The 14,711-nt window shown below is 47.3% G+C and overlaps 1 protein-coding gene across 9 annotated transcripts in view; it reads left to right on the plus strand.

Annotated features, from left to right (window-relative positions):
- The window catches only part of GARNL3 (GTPase activating Rap/RanGAP domain like 3), a 151,144-nt gene that overhangs the window by 62,679 nt on the left and 73,754 nt on the right, over positions 1 to 14,711 (plus strand). For 7 of the 9 annotated variants that reach the window (XM_086684043.1, XM_086684042.1, XM_086684041.1 and 4 more), the window contains one exon: positions 5,184 to 5,258. The exons of the other annotated variants lie outside the window; for them this stretch is intronic. In XM_086684043.1, the coding sequence (XP_086540169.1) occupies positions 5,184 to 5,258 (75 nt within the window). The remainder of the gene's footprint in view (positions 1 to 5,183; positions 5,259 to 14,711) is intronic. 9 annotated transcript variants of the gene reach the window in all.

Genomic DNA, 14,711 nt, shown 5'->3' on the forward strand with positions numbered 1-14,711 from the left:
ATTCCGTTGGTTGCCTTTTAGTTTTGTTGGTTGTTTCCTTTGCTGTGCAGAAGCTTTTTATCTTCATAAGGTCCCAGTAATTCACTTTTGCTTTTAATTCCCTTGCCTTTGGGGATGTGTCGAGTAAGAGATTGCTACGGCTGAGGTCAGAGAGGTCTTTTCCTGCTTTCTCCTCTAAGGTTTTGATGGTTTCCTGTCTCACATTCAGGTCCTTTATCCATTTTGAGTTTATTTTTGTGAATGGTGTGAGAAAGTGGTCTAGTTTCAACCTTCTGCATGTTGCTGTCCAGTTCTCCCAGCACCATTTGTTAAAGAGACTGTCTTTTTTCCATTGGATGTTCTTTCCTGCTTTGTCAAAGATGAGTTGGCCATACGTTTGTGGGTCTAGTTCTGGGGTTTCTATTCTATTCCATTGGCCTATGTGTCTGTTTTTGTGCCAAAAAATCTCTTTCTTCTTAGTTATATTTTCTATATTATGGCTCCGCATTTGTGTTTGTTCCTTGCTTTTTAAAATCAGACTTGCTCGTGATTTCTTGGATGTGTTTATTGATTCTACTGTCTTTTTGAATCTATAATTTCTACTCTGATATTTTTATTGATTCCTTCCCCTTGCTTTCCCTGGGATTTGTTCATTGTTCTTTTTGGTATCTCCTAGAGGAGAAGTTGAGGCACACGGGCCTAGCTCGCTACATGCCACCTGGGACTTGGAGCCACCTTCAAGCGAAAGGAATTAAGTCAGACAGCCACCTTGAGGGACACTGGTCTAGCCATGAGACCAGCTACGCTCCATTACTGTAGACGTTGGCTGGAGTGTATCTTGGTGGTAGCCAGAACCCTGCACCCCATAGGAAGAGCTGGGGCAGGGGACTTCTGCATTGTATAGTATCGGACATTTAGATGGGTTCTGACAGACACTTTCATTCCTGAGCCAGATCTTCCAATGATGGGGAGAGTTTCAATTTCCTGTAGTTTCAGTTGGCCAGATCACAGGTATGAGGAATAACAGAAAAGAAACTGTGGACAGAAATAGCTTCTCTGCTGCATCAGAAGGATTTTTTTCTGCATCGCTATCGTCCTCATTGCCAAGTTCATTGGAGCACTGTTTCCTTTCGCGTCGGCTGGTGTTCCAGTCTTCATCAGGACCAGCCAGCCTGGTACCTTCTGCTTTATTTAGCCAGCTCCCCAGACCAGCTGTGAGGGGGAGCCCTGGGACTGCCATTCTGCGTGCCAGCACCAAATCACTTTGCCAGCGTGACCTATAAGTCACCTGCCCACCTACTGCCCTCACACCCACACTCACCTGAGGCAGGCCCTGCCAGCAGGAGCTCAGGGTGCCAGTCTGATGTGGTAGATCTGGTTCAGTTACTGCGAAGCTGCACTTTCCCTTGCACGTGGTGATTTAGGTCCTTTGGCTTGTCCTTCACTTTGGCCTTTCCTTTATGATAGACCTGGTAGGATTTCCTGGAAATTTCTTGCTTGAGTCATGAACCTCTGGTTTCCAGAACTGGCATCGATCTTGCCTGCATTTTTATATTCCTTTGGTCATTTTAGTAGGAATTTGGCATCGGCCCATTCACATATGTTTTATTTGCAAAGTATTTAGTGAACATTTATACCGTCAGACAGTGTGCTTAGCTTTGGGGATGCAGTGGGGAGAAAAACCAACATAATCGCTGTCTCCATGGAGCTTATCGTTGGGGAGTAGAGGGAGCACATGAGAAGAAACAGCATGAATCAAGTAATCACACAAAGAAATGTAACTCAAAACTCAACAGGAGTGCCCTAGAACTTTTCCCAGGCGGCAAGGGCGGGGAAGTCCCCTGACTGCAGTGAATTTGAAAGGTGAGCAGGAGTTCTTTAGGGGAAAATGGGAGAGCCCTTCCTTGCAGGTCCTCTGGTGAGAAGGAGCAGTGTGGACAGAAGTGAGATCGTGGGACAGTCACAGATGCAGTTGGCCAAAATCGCCCGGCTACGGTGTGCAGACTGGGTCGGAGAGAAGCAAGAGTGCCTGGGTGCATCAACCTGCTAGGAGGCGGTTGCAGTCGTCTGGGGTAAAGATGACAGCGACTTGGGTGCGGATGCTGGTGGTAGAGACGGGAAAGGCGAGAGAGTTAAAACCAGGTCAGCCTGAGGCCCGAGTTCAGTGCCTGTGGGTTTCGGGATCCTAAGTTCAGAGGGAGCCAGATTCCTTCCAGCCATCAGATCATTGAACATGTTCTTCCTTTCTGCTTCTTGAACCTTTGAAGCAAGACAAGCAATAACCTTCTTGTTCTGATCTCAGCACAGGAAAGGGCATTATTGCCTGTGCCCGTCAGTGTCTGGAATATAGTGGTCGACATTCTGTATTTGTTATATGAGTGAATGAGTGAATCGGTGAATGACTCTCAGCTCTTCTCCCAAGCCTTTGAATTCTGGTTGTTACCAGCTCCAGCGAGGACTGTATCTACCAACCTCTAACTCAGGGGAGTGCTCATCCTCCTGTCTCTTTATACACCTGTGTCAGACGTAATTAATTGACTGCAGCTCTCTTTCCTCTCCAGATGCGACCTCAGAACACTTCTCCCAAAGCCCTTGAGGCAGCCTACACCAAGAACACTTGACTTGAAACCTGTTTGCTGTGGCCTAAATTTTAATATTTTAACAGACCATGAGTAGAAGCTCATAGGCAAAGGAGAAATTGACACTGAATCCTCTGTAGTTCCCCCTGTGAAAATGGCAGTGATGCCAGGAGAACTGCGTTCATCTTGCCCTTATACTTTAGGATTGGCCTCTCTAAACCAGGCAACGGCCTACCAGACCTCACTTTTGACATTCACTGCAGAGTACAGGGGTCCCCAGGGCTACTCTCAGGTTCAATCATTTGCCAGAAGGAGACTCGCAGAGTCTAGGTAAGGCTGTTAAACTCGTTTCTGGTTTATTACAGCAAAAGGTTACAGATTAGGACCAGCCAAGGGAACAGGCACGCGGGACAGAATCCAGGAGGGTTCCATATGCAGCTTCCTGGTGTCCTCTCCCAGTGGGGTCACGGACAGCATTAACTCCTCCTGGCAAGGACGTGTGGCAGTACATGCACCAGGGAGGCTCACCTGAGCCTTGGTGTCCAGAGGTAGATCTCATACCGTGTAACCCAAAGCCCCCACCACAACTCATGTTCTTCTCCTGTACGGCTCAAAGTCCCAGGTAAATAGACACTCCTGCAGAACATTTCCAGGGCTCAGAGATCACCTCTCCGAAGCCGAGGCCAAAGGCCACACTTCTGTTGGGCAGGGTTAAGTTCTTTTTTTTTAATGTTTATTTTTTGAGAGAGAGAGTGTGTGCGCAACCGAGCAGGGGAGGGGCAGAGAGAGGGAGACAGATCCAAAGCAGGCTCCATGCTGTCAGCATAGAGCCCGATGTGGGGCTTGAACCCACGGACTGTGAGATCATGACCTGAGCCAAAGTCAGACACTTAACCGACTGAGCCACCCAGGTGCCCCAGGCAGGGATAAATTCTATACCACACAGTCTCTGTGGCTCATCTTCAGTTTACCGACCATGGAATAATCTGATGCCATAAATAGCTAAACATACATATAAAAATCCTTTCATTTATTTTTAGAAATGGTTTTGCAGGATAAAGAATAGGTTTAAAACCTGCGCCTTTTCGTGGACTTTCCATGGTGGACGGTTAGGTAAGGATAATGGGTTTCTGAAGTCTGTCTGCCTGTGTTCACATCCCCAGGCCTACCACGTACTAACCAGTATGTGACTACAACTAGTTATTTTATTTACCTTTCTCTGCCTCAGTTTCCTCATTGGTAAATGAGAACAGTGATGGTACCCACCTGTTTTGCTGTTTTGAGAGTTAAATGAGACAATGCATGTGAAGGTCAGAAGAGTACAGGGCGTGGATAAACGCTCAATAAAAAATAGATACTGTTGGGGCGCCTGGGTGGCTCAGTCAGTTGAGTGTCCGACTTCGGCCCAGGTCATGATCTCGCGGTCTGTGAGCTTGAGCCCCGCGTCGGGCTCTGTGCTGACAGCTCAGAGCCTGGAGCCTGCTTCGGAGTCTGTGTCTCCCTCTCTCTCTGCCCCTCCCCCACTCATGCTCTGTCTCTCTCTCTGTCAAAAATAAACATTTTAAAAAAAAATAGATACTGTTATTTTTATAATTATCGTAGAAAAGATTTATAAGCCTTTTGCAAATCGTTGTCCTTGGGAAGTTTTCCCCTGATTTTCTTCCATTTCCACACCTTCATGTCTCTTAACACGAGCAAAACTACGAGCTAACAGTCTTTCTTAAGAAATTGTGTATGTGTTTGACCAGGTGAGTCTTGAGTTAGGTAAGAAGTGTCCCCCACCCCTGCCAGGGCAAGCACTTTCTCATGAGTCTGGGAAATGGAAATTTTTGCCACATCTTTGCTACAAATTGTGGACAGATTTAAAAGTTAAAAAAAAAAAAAAAAAAAAAGACATGTCATTTTCCCAAGTTGCTACTGAGAAATCTAGGCGTTTTGGGAGAAAATAAATGAAATCTTGAATCAGTAATTTTAGGACTGACGCACCAACGCCCGATCTCACTCATGTCACCCTACCAGTGAGCTTCTTGAAGACGGCCTGTTTGCAAGCATCATGTTGCCAGAGCTCACACTGAGCCCGCCTGCCTGGGAAGGGGCTAATTGGCCTTGTGGAGACCGTTTAAAACTGAGGCACAAGAGCTTTCTGTGATGTTAGTAGAGCCTTGAGTTCATGCCAGCCATTAATTGTTTTTTAGGCTTTCCTGTGAAGACGGCCGAACTTGAGACGTGGCTTTCAGTTTTGCCATCTGTGAGCTGCACTTGTCCACATGTGATGTGTATTAAGGTTGTTTTTCCAGGGAGCATTACTTTAATATTTGTTCAGTTTTGGAATATGCCCACGTTTAGATTTTATTCAAATGTTCACGTTTAGATTTGATGCTCCTGTTTCCCTACTCTTGTGGGTTGTAGGGGGCAGGGAGTCCTCACTCTTCAGCTTCCTAAAGACTGTGGGGGCCGACTGTGTGAGGGCTTGGCTGGCAGAGCTTCAGAAAGACCGTTCTCTTCTAGGCTGGGCCCTCCAGCTCTCGTAGGATTTGGCTTACTTACAGGACGGACACAGACGGACAGAAGGGGCTTTCCACATGGTGACCCTGCTACCTAACTGAGAGCTCTCTTGTCTCCTAGCTTATTTCTAGTGATGCCGATGGAGCCATCCAAAGGGCTGGAAGATTCAGAGTGGAAAATGGCTCTTCAGATGAGGTAAGGAAGCCCCGTCCCCCTGTATTGTCACTAAGCACGTGATTATAGCCCCAGGAGCTAAGCCATGGCTGTAGCACCTGCGATACAGCAGTGAGGCGTTTGTGATGCTCGTTACCACGGAACACTTGCCTCAGTGCAGCCTAGGAAGAGCTAAATGGAGCTCTTTAGAGCTTCACTTGAAGCAGACGTGAAGGGAAAATGCCATTATTCTTTGTATGAACGGTGCTGGTAATAGGGTGATGCAGACCCTTTAAAAGATCTTTAATAGGGCCACCTGGGTGGCTCAGTCGGTTGAGCGTCCGACTTCAGCTCAGGTCATGATCTCATGGTTCACGAATTGGAGCCCTGCTTCAGATCCTGTGTGTCCCCCCTCGCTGCCCCTCTCTCTGCGCTCTCTCAAAAATAAACATTAAAAAAAAAAAAAAAGATCTATAATAAAGCCAGGGAGACATAAAGGTAGTCTGCCAGCAGTGGAACCGAAGAAGAATTCACAGCCATGACACCTTTTGTGTTTGGCCCCAGAATCCCAGCTCTTCCCCTTGGCCAAGCTAGTCGGCTTGGCTGTGCCACGTGAGCAACACAGGGCTCGGGAGAGAGAGGCAAGAGTTACTGCAATTACCACATGTTGTCTTTATTCCAAGAAGACACCAGGGCAGGGTGCCTGTCCACCGTCCCTGGGCCCAAGCCCTCTTTCTGGGGTCTCCTGGTCTTCCTTGCTGCTGGCCGCAGGGATGCACCTTCCTGGTCTTTCTTCAGACTTCCACTGCCCACTCTACTCTTTGAGGTCTGCCTCCCAGAACTACACACAGAGTCTGGTGTAATCCCCCATTTTCCTTCTCTGCTCCCTCTCTGAGAGGCCGTCAGAGTGCTTTAACAGCCCCTAGCCCAGCTTTGGAGTCAGACAAGCCTGGGTTCAAGTTATACCTCCCCTACCTTCTAGCAGTATGTCCCTGAGCAAGTGACCCAGCCCTTCCGAGCCTCGGTTTCTTCATCTATAAAATGTAAGCGTCTCAGGATTATTGAAAAGAATAAGTGAGCCAAGCTGATAAAGCTGTTGGAACCGTGCCCGCCATCTAGTATGCATTCAATAAGCGGTAGCTGTAAGAGTGATCGTGGTTGTGGTTGTGGTTGTTAACACGATCGCCGCTGTCTTGCCAGCCTTGCTTTCCTGACCACCTCCTTAATCAGATTCTTGGTGAAAGGCTGTGGATTTAACTTGAAAGGCCACGGCATTCGGGAGATTCTCTCTCATGTCAGCTGTGGCCTTAACTTCACATACCCAGACATGGTATCCTCGCCATTGCTCCGTGAGGCATGAGGAGGCCATCCCGTCTTAGGCCAGACCTCTGAATAGGCGCCCACTTACTCCTTTTCCAAAATGATGTCAACTGACCCACGTAGAGGAAGGAACTCCCGGGGGAATTTGCTTCTGAAGCTTGGAAACAGCCCTCCCCAAATGGCCCAGCTCCTGAAATAAGACAGTCTTATTACCGCAGACTCGGGCAGCCAACTGTGTCCCAGGAGCTAAGCCAGAAGCAGAAACACTTAAGTCTTCATTTTCCAGTGCTCACAAAGCTAGCAGCCACCGTGCTGAGTTTCTAGTTGGAAAACCTAAGTACCCAGAGACCCCAGAGGTTTTTGTGCCTCAAGACATCCTCGTGCTACCAAAAGTTTTGCAGAACGTTAGCCCAGCCTCGAATGAGCAAGCTGTACTGGACTTTCCCCACCCCACGTAAGCACCACTCTGCCCCCTGCCGGAACCGACGTCTAGAGGAAATCCACACTTCCAAAGACAGACATAAATGTGGTCCTAGGCTCCCAAAACGCTCCGCACCTGGCTGAGTCCTCTGGCCACGCCTCTGGACCGGAGGGATTAGAAATCGCCTCCGGAGGCTCTGGAGTCAGACCGCCTGGGTTCAAATGGTGAGTCCACAACTCACCAGCAGCGTGACTGTGGGCAGTTCACTTAACATCTTTGGAACCATTTGGTGGAGTTAATTGATTTCACAAATCACTGTGGTCTGTTGTGTTCAAAACACAGTCCTGTCTCAGATTGCTTCTCTGGGAAATATGATATCAGGGCTCAAACACTGTTTTCAGTTTTGTTTCTACCTGAACCACTGAGCATGAGCCCTGAGTTGGAGCGCTGCGCCTGTGTTTTGTATTGATGGTCTTTAGTTAAAAGCCTCCGGTCAGTGTAATGTACACTCTGATAAAAGATCTTAGTGCCACATGAGACTCGGGGCAAAAAAAAAAAAGCTGGCTTGCTCTAAGTTAGTTAAAGCCGTCAGTGCACTAGAAGGGACGATATATGGAGCTTGCTTAAAATTTTTCAAACACACAAAGAAACAAATTGCAAAGTAATTTCATTATTGGGCTGTTTCTCCTTTTATTGAATTTTAAGAGCTGTTTATACCATACGGATCCTAGACCTTTATCAGATACGCGATTCGCAAAAATCCTCCCCCATTCCGCAGACTGTGTTTTCACTTTCTTGACTGTGTTTTTTGAAGCACAGAAGTTTTTAAATTTAATGTCTCGTCCATCTATTTTTTTCTTTTTGTTGCTCGTGCTTTTCGTATCATTTCAAAGAAACATTGTCTAGTTCAAGGTGGCTCAGTCACTTCCTTTTTTCTTTAAGTTTTTATTTGTTTATCTCGTGGGAGAAAGAGCGCGAGAGCGTGAGCAGGGGAGGGGCAGACAAAGACGGGGAGACTGAGAATCCCAAACAGGCTCCATGCTGTCAGCACCCAGAGCCCGACTCAGGGCTTGATCTCATGAACCGTGAGATCATGGCCTGAGCCGAAATCTAGATTCGGACCCTTAACCAAATGAGCCACCCAGGCGCCCCGGCTCAGTCACTTCTTAGACTTACCGTTCCGTTGAAGATAATGTCGAATTTGCCTTGATTTCTTTACACATCATCAGTACACTGATTTTACCATCTGTGACGGAGAACTGCAGTATGTGAAGCCGGCCTGTGCTCGTGGTGTGGTAGTGTCCTGTGTTTCTCTGTGCGCGCAGCTGCCTAGTGATGTGCCGGTGTTGTTCTAGAAAATGAATTTTCAGGACTAATAGGAGACCTAGGCTGAGCTGCCTTTTGGTAGGCAATGTTACCTTGTGATTCAAAATAAGAAATATATATTTGGTCTTTGGCCCACTTCCTGACGCAGAGCTGCCCAAACGCTTGAGTGTCCTAAGTGAGAGGGTGATAAAGGTATCTTTTGTCACATTAATGAAGTGACTATAGGAAAGCCCCTAGGGATGGGGGCCTGGCTACTAGAGAAATTTCCCACCCACTTGCAGCGGGTAGAGCTTTTCATCCCACCCCTGACTCCCAACCTCCAAGGAGAAGAGAAGTGCTGAAGACTGAGTTCAGTTGCCAACGGCCAATGATTTAATCAATCCCAGTTCAATCGGTGATTTAATCGATCAATGAAGTCTCCATAAAAACCCAAAGGACGGGTAGGGCGCCTGGGTGGCGCAGTCGGTTAAGCGTCCGACTTCAGCCAGGTCACGATCTCGCGGTCCGTGAGTTCGAGCCCCGTGTCAGGCTCTGGGCTGATGGCTCAGAGCCTGGAGCCTGTTTCCGATTCTGTGTCTCCCTCTCTCTCTGCCCCTCCCCCATTCATGCTCTGTCTCTCTCTGTCCCAAAAATAAATAAACGTTGAAAAAAAAAATAAAAAATAAAAAAACCCAAAGGACGGGGTTCAGAGAGCTTCTGGGTGGGGAACACGGGAGATGTGGGGAGAGTGGCAGGCCCAGAGGGCATCCCCATACCTCATCCTATGAGTCTTTTCTGTCTGGCTGTTCCTGAGTTACATCCTTTTATGATAAATCTAGTTAGTAGTTAAGCCAACAGTCTAGTGAGTAAAATGTTTCTCTTGAGTCCTGTTAGCCGCTCTAGCAAATTAATCGAACACAGGAGGGGGTCATTGGAACCTCCAATCTGTAGCCAGTTGGTCAGAAGGACAAATGACAACCTGGTCTTGAGATAGACATCTGTGGCAGAAGGAAGGTGGTCTGGTAGGACGGAGCCCTTCACCTGTGGGATCTGAGGCTGTCTCCAGGGAGATGGTGTCAGAATGGAGTGGGGTTTCAGAACACCCAGCTGGTGTCGGAGAAATGCTTGGTGATGGGAGAAAAAACAAATTTGAGCCGATGTCAGAATCAGAGTGAGGGTTTGCATTTTCTTTTGCCAGACACCATAAACTAAATTCCCAGCTTCCGACTTTCCAAACCACCCCAGTGATACAGAACGGAGCTGAAAGTTTACGTGAAGCCTGGCTTGTGGACACAACACCTCAGAGGCGCTCCCCGCCTGGCTCTGCTCCGCACTGTGGCAACCTGCCCTCTAGTCTTTGGGGTAGAGGGGTCTCTTCTGATTCACGTTTTCCTTCGACGTGTAACCCTTTGGGGCCCTAGCATCATGTGGGCTGGGTCTCCTATTAGACTTCCCTGCTTCAGCAGGTCTGGGGTTTTGATTCTTTGCCCCAAGTTTAGTTTTGCTAGGATTGACACGTATCCTCAAGCTAAAAAGATATCCATGGTCTTCTTACCTCTCTGGCTTCCCTCTTGCCTGTTTGGGCTGGTAATTCCTGACTATCTTACGAGCACTCCAGGGCTTTTAAGGAGATGTTTTTCATATTTTTCTAGTAGTTTTAGTTTTTTCAGTGGGAGCATGGGCTGAATGACCTAGCCCATCATTACCCAAAACCCAAGCTATATCAGGAGTGCCTTTCACGCAGCATGTCAAGTCATTCCATCTTCATTCTTTGGATCGTTTCTCGGTGCCGGACAGCCAGTGCACTGGCCACTCAGGAGTGAGACTGCGGACGTCCCTGCCCTGGTGGCCTCTTAGACTGGCAGGGGGAGCAGTCAAAACAGCAAGTAACACAGACACAATAAGAGGATAGCAAATTTTGGTAAGTACCGTGGGGAAAACATTGAGGGGGCTCGGTGCAAAGTAAGAGGAAAAGCCCTACCCAGATAGGATGGGTCCCAGGGATGTCACAGTGAGGCCGAGCAGTGTTTCTGAGACCACTGATGGTAAAGGACCCACTTTTTTATTTCCAATCGGTCGTAGAACTCAGTGTGGCCCTCCTATGCGCGACCAGTATACAGCACCCCGTTGCTATAACTCCCCACCAAATTTTCTAACACCCAGATAGGTCTGGATTCTATTTAAAGAAACAAATCCACTGAACATGACTTCGGTGTCACAGGAACCTCAAGTTGCTCGTAAATGTTCCTAGATGTTTGCTCTCCATGGCTGTACACTTGGCCCTGGACTGATAAGAAGTTTGCAGATCAGCACCCATCCGTCAGCTATTCCTTCCTGCCTTAGAGTTCATCTAGGCCAGGCCCGCACCCTGCGTGAGTCATGAGTCCCTACAGCAACTTCACCACAGGGAGCTCATCGGCCCCTGCTTGAATACCCCTGCTAGAAAGGGAAACTTGCTTCCTCCTCCATCAGTTGTTTTCTGCTGGACACCAGCTGAGTGTCCTACAATTCAGTTCAATTCTGACGCTACCCAGAGTTAGCGCCACAAGACTGCCCTCACTTCAGACACCAGGTGCAAGTATCAGGTCCCCGGTCACCCACACTTCTGTCCCACTTGGCTGCAAAGTCGGAGGTTCTCACAACCCCCCGCCCCCCAGGTCCAGTAATTTAGTAAAACGACTCAGAATTTCAGAAAGCACTTTACTTACTATCACCAGTTTATTACGAAGGGTGCGACTTAGGAGCCTCCAAATGGGAGAGATGCACCGGGCACGGACCTTCCATGCTCCTGCCGGGAGGACCATCCTCCCAGCACCTTGGAAGATCCCCGGACCCCATCACGAAGGGGTTCCAGCACGTAAGCGTAATGATCAAATCGTTGGGCTAATGATTAAGTCATTCTGCAGCCCCTCCCCTCCCACAGGCTTCACCTTGGGGCTGAAAGCTACAAGCTTCTGATCAAGGCTTGGTCTTTTCCAACAGCCAGGCCCATCCTACAGCTCTGCAGACACCCAGCAAGTGTCACCTCCTTACCACAAAAGAAACTCCTGCTCCCCTCGTCGCTCAGGAAATTCCAAGGGTTCTTTTTATGGGATGGTATTGATCATCTGTATTTTCCACTCAGCATTTCTGTTTACATTTTCTGTAGCCCACGGTGTACGGCTTAGCCCTCTTCAGCATGATAGGCCCTCAAGCATTCCAGGACATCTGCTGCTTTTCTCCTAAGACGTGGACTCCGTTCCACTTATCGCCAGCCTCACTGCTGCTCCTTGGCCACCGGAGAGGTTGTTTAGTGTCAAGTTGAGGTGCTCAGAACTGATTTCGGGGCTCCGGGTGCACCCCCCACAGCCACAGGGTGGAGCACACTCGTCCCCTTCCGTCCTTTGCACGCTCTCTTTGTCTGAAGCCTCATTAGGAACCTTCCATATGCTACCCCTCACCTCAGTCTTTCTCACGTGCGCTCTTACTGGGCTGTGAGGTGGCGTCATGGTATGTGTAGTGTGGAGACCGTTTTGGGAGTCAAGCAAACTTGGGTTCCCGCCTCAGCTCTATCACTCGCCAGTTTACGACCCAACTCCTCCGAGACTCGGTTTCCTGGCGGGTAAAATGAGCACCAATCCCTGCTTTGCAGCACCTGGCCTTCCCCGTCCTGTACTCGTGCAGTTTGGACTCGTCCCCAAGTAGGGTTTTGCATTGTCCATACTGAATTTCATCTCATCAGCGTGTCTATAACTGCTTATTGTCAAGAGGTTTTTTTGACATCTTGATTCTGTCACCTGTCCTATTAGCTAACGCCCTGAGAAGCTTTAAAATACCTTCCAGTGTGCTGCTTCTGCCATCTGCGTGCTCGTTCGGATTATTAATTAAAATGAGTGTAACCCCTGGGTGGATCACTGGAGACCTCCCTTACGGCTCACTTGTATATATCAATTAGTATATTGTGGAACAGAGGGGCAGTCTTTGAGCTTTTCATGAATCTCCCTTCCCTCACGTGGGAGGATTCTCTTACACGCTGTTGGGGTATATGTAAACAAGTACAGTCTTTTGGGAGGGCAATTAGCAATAATCAAAAATGTGTATACCATTTGGCCAGCAGTGCTGCTAGGAGGTGTATTATAGCATTATTTAAAATAGAAAAAAAAAGGGGCGCCTGGGTGGCGCAGTCGGTTAAGCGTCCGACTTCAGCCAGGTCGCGATCTCGCGGTCCGTGAGTTCGAGCCCCGCGTCAGGCTCTGGGCTGATGGCTCAGAGCCTGGAGCCTGTTTCCGATTCTGTGTCTCCCTCTCTCTCTGCCCCTCCCCCGTTCATGCTCTGTCTCTCTCTGTCCCAAAAATAAATAAATGTTGAAAAATAAAATAAAATAAAATAAAATAAAATAGAAAAAAAAAAACACACCTGGAAACAACTTCCATTTCCATCAGTAGAGGAATAATTACATAAATTATGATACATTTATACAGTGTAATGCTTAGTAGCTGTTAGAAAGAATGAAGCTTTGGTGCATACCATAGCAAAATGTTCGCGATAGGATTAGTCCTAAAAGCAAGTTCCGGAATGATTCGTTTATCATCCCATTTCCTTAAAAGCAAACCAAAAAGAAAGATAAATATGTCTGTCAATATGCAAGAGGGTCTCCAAAAGGACACAGAAGAATTTAACAGCGATTACCTCTGGAGAAGGGAAGCGGCAGGTCAGGAAAGAAGTCGGGAAACCTAAACTTTCCACGTCAAGCCCTTTTTATGCTGTTTGCGTATGTTGCACATCTCTACTCAACAGTAGTGTTTAATTTTTTAAAAAATCCATATAGTCAAAAAGAACAAGGTCGATCTGAATGTACCGGCATAGAAATATTTCTAAGATATTTTCTTTAGTGGAAAGAAAATAAGCCTCAGTGTAATGGCTACGCGACCATCCCATTTATGAAAGGGAATTGTGTGTATATGCATGTACGTGTGTGTTATGGATGTATGTGTATATATGCACGTGGATGCGGACGTGTGACGTGTGCACGTACGTACATGGTAAACACACCTTTATGAATGCGTACAAAGGTCTGCGACTATCCACACCAACCTGGTAGAGTGGTTGTTAGAGGGAAAGGCTGTGTACCAGGGCGTGGAAGATGGGGAAGAGAAAGGGATGGTAATTTATGCGTGGTTTCAGTTTTTTCAACCAGCTCACATTTCCATTTGCAATTCCAAAGATTTTAGTGTATTTTTTTTTAAAGACCATATTCTTTACTGCCAGTGTTCCCTCTGCAACTTAAACCTAGAAACTGAAATAAATGCATTCACTCACTAACTGAACTTCGCTCTGGAAAAAAAACCATGAAAACCCCCAGGCATTATATAAAATGAGGGGTCTCATCTGTAGCCCATGGTGTGTGGCTTTCCTGCTTCAAGTCAACCATGAGCAAATAGATAAAATGAGGGTGTTATATGTGGATTCTGATTACATTCTCCTCAAAATATCCTGGCCAGATTTCATTCAGTTTCTCTCCTTCTCATCCCACAAGTATAAATGAGGTGAAGAAAAGACCATGAAGGTCAACAAAGAGGTTTTGTGGGCCTCGGAATTCAATGCAGGGATGACTCAGGATTTCTTAGTCTCAGGACTCATTTAACACTGTCGGCATGTTCAGGCACATCTGTTGCGTAGAAGAATTTGGGTTTATTTATTACTCTTCATAATGCCTTTTAGCAGACCTTTATCTCGAAGGGCATAACATAGTAAGAGCCTGGGTGGCTCAGTAGGTTGAGTGTCCAACTCTCGATATTGGCTAGGGTCATGATCTCCCAGTCATGGGATCGAGCCCCACTTAGGGCTCTGTGGTGAGTGTGGAGCCTGCTTGGGATTCTCTCTCTCTCCCTCTACCCCTCCCCCATGAACATGCGCACTCTCTCTCTCAAAATAAACATCTAACCAATAAATTAATTCAATAAACAAACAAACAAACAATGGCCTAAGTGTGGGCATCTGCAGTGTTAAGCTTTAGTTATCTGGCAATTGAGCCCATTAGAATATTTCCTCTGGGGGCGCCTGCGTGGCTCAGTCGGCTGACTGAGTCGTCGGACTCAGTCGTCCGACTTCAGCTCAGGTCATGATCTCGTGGTTTGTGAGTTCAAGCCCCGTGTCGGGCTCCGTGCCGACGGCTCAGAGCCTGGAGCCTGCTGCTTCAGATTCCGTGTTTCCCTCTCTGTCTGCCCCTCCCCTGCTCACGCTCTATCCCTCCCTCTCTCACAAAAATAAACAAACATAAAAAAAAATTTTTTAATAAAAATTAAAAAAAGAGTATTTCCCCTGAACTTGCTTGTTGACGTCAAATAAAGTGTTCCTGGTGTCATTGTCACCTTAAATGTTGCAAACAAAGTTTCTGTATCTCTGAAATCCTCTGTGCAGTAGATCATCCTTAAAAGAGTTAGGGTTTGTTGCAGTATTAAAGCCACAGT

Source organism: Puma concolor, chromosome D4 (assembly GCF_028749965.1).
Source record: "Puma concolor isolate L17-30 chromosome D4, mPumCon1.1.hap2, whole genome shotgun sequence".
Taxonomy (NCBI): Eukaryota; Metazoa; Chordata; class Mammalia; order Carnivora; family Felidae; genus Puma; species Puma concolor.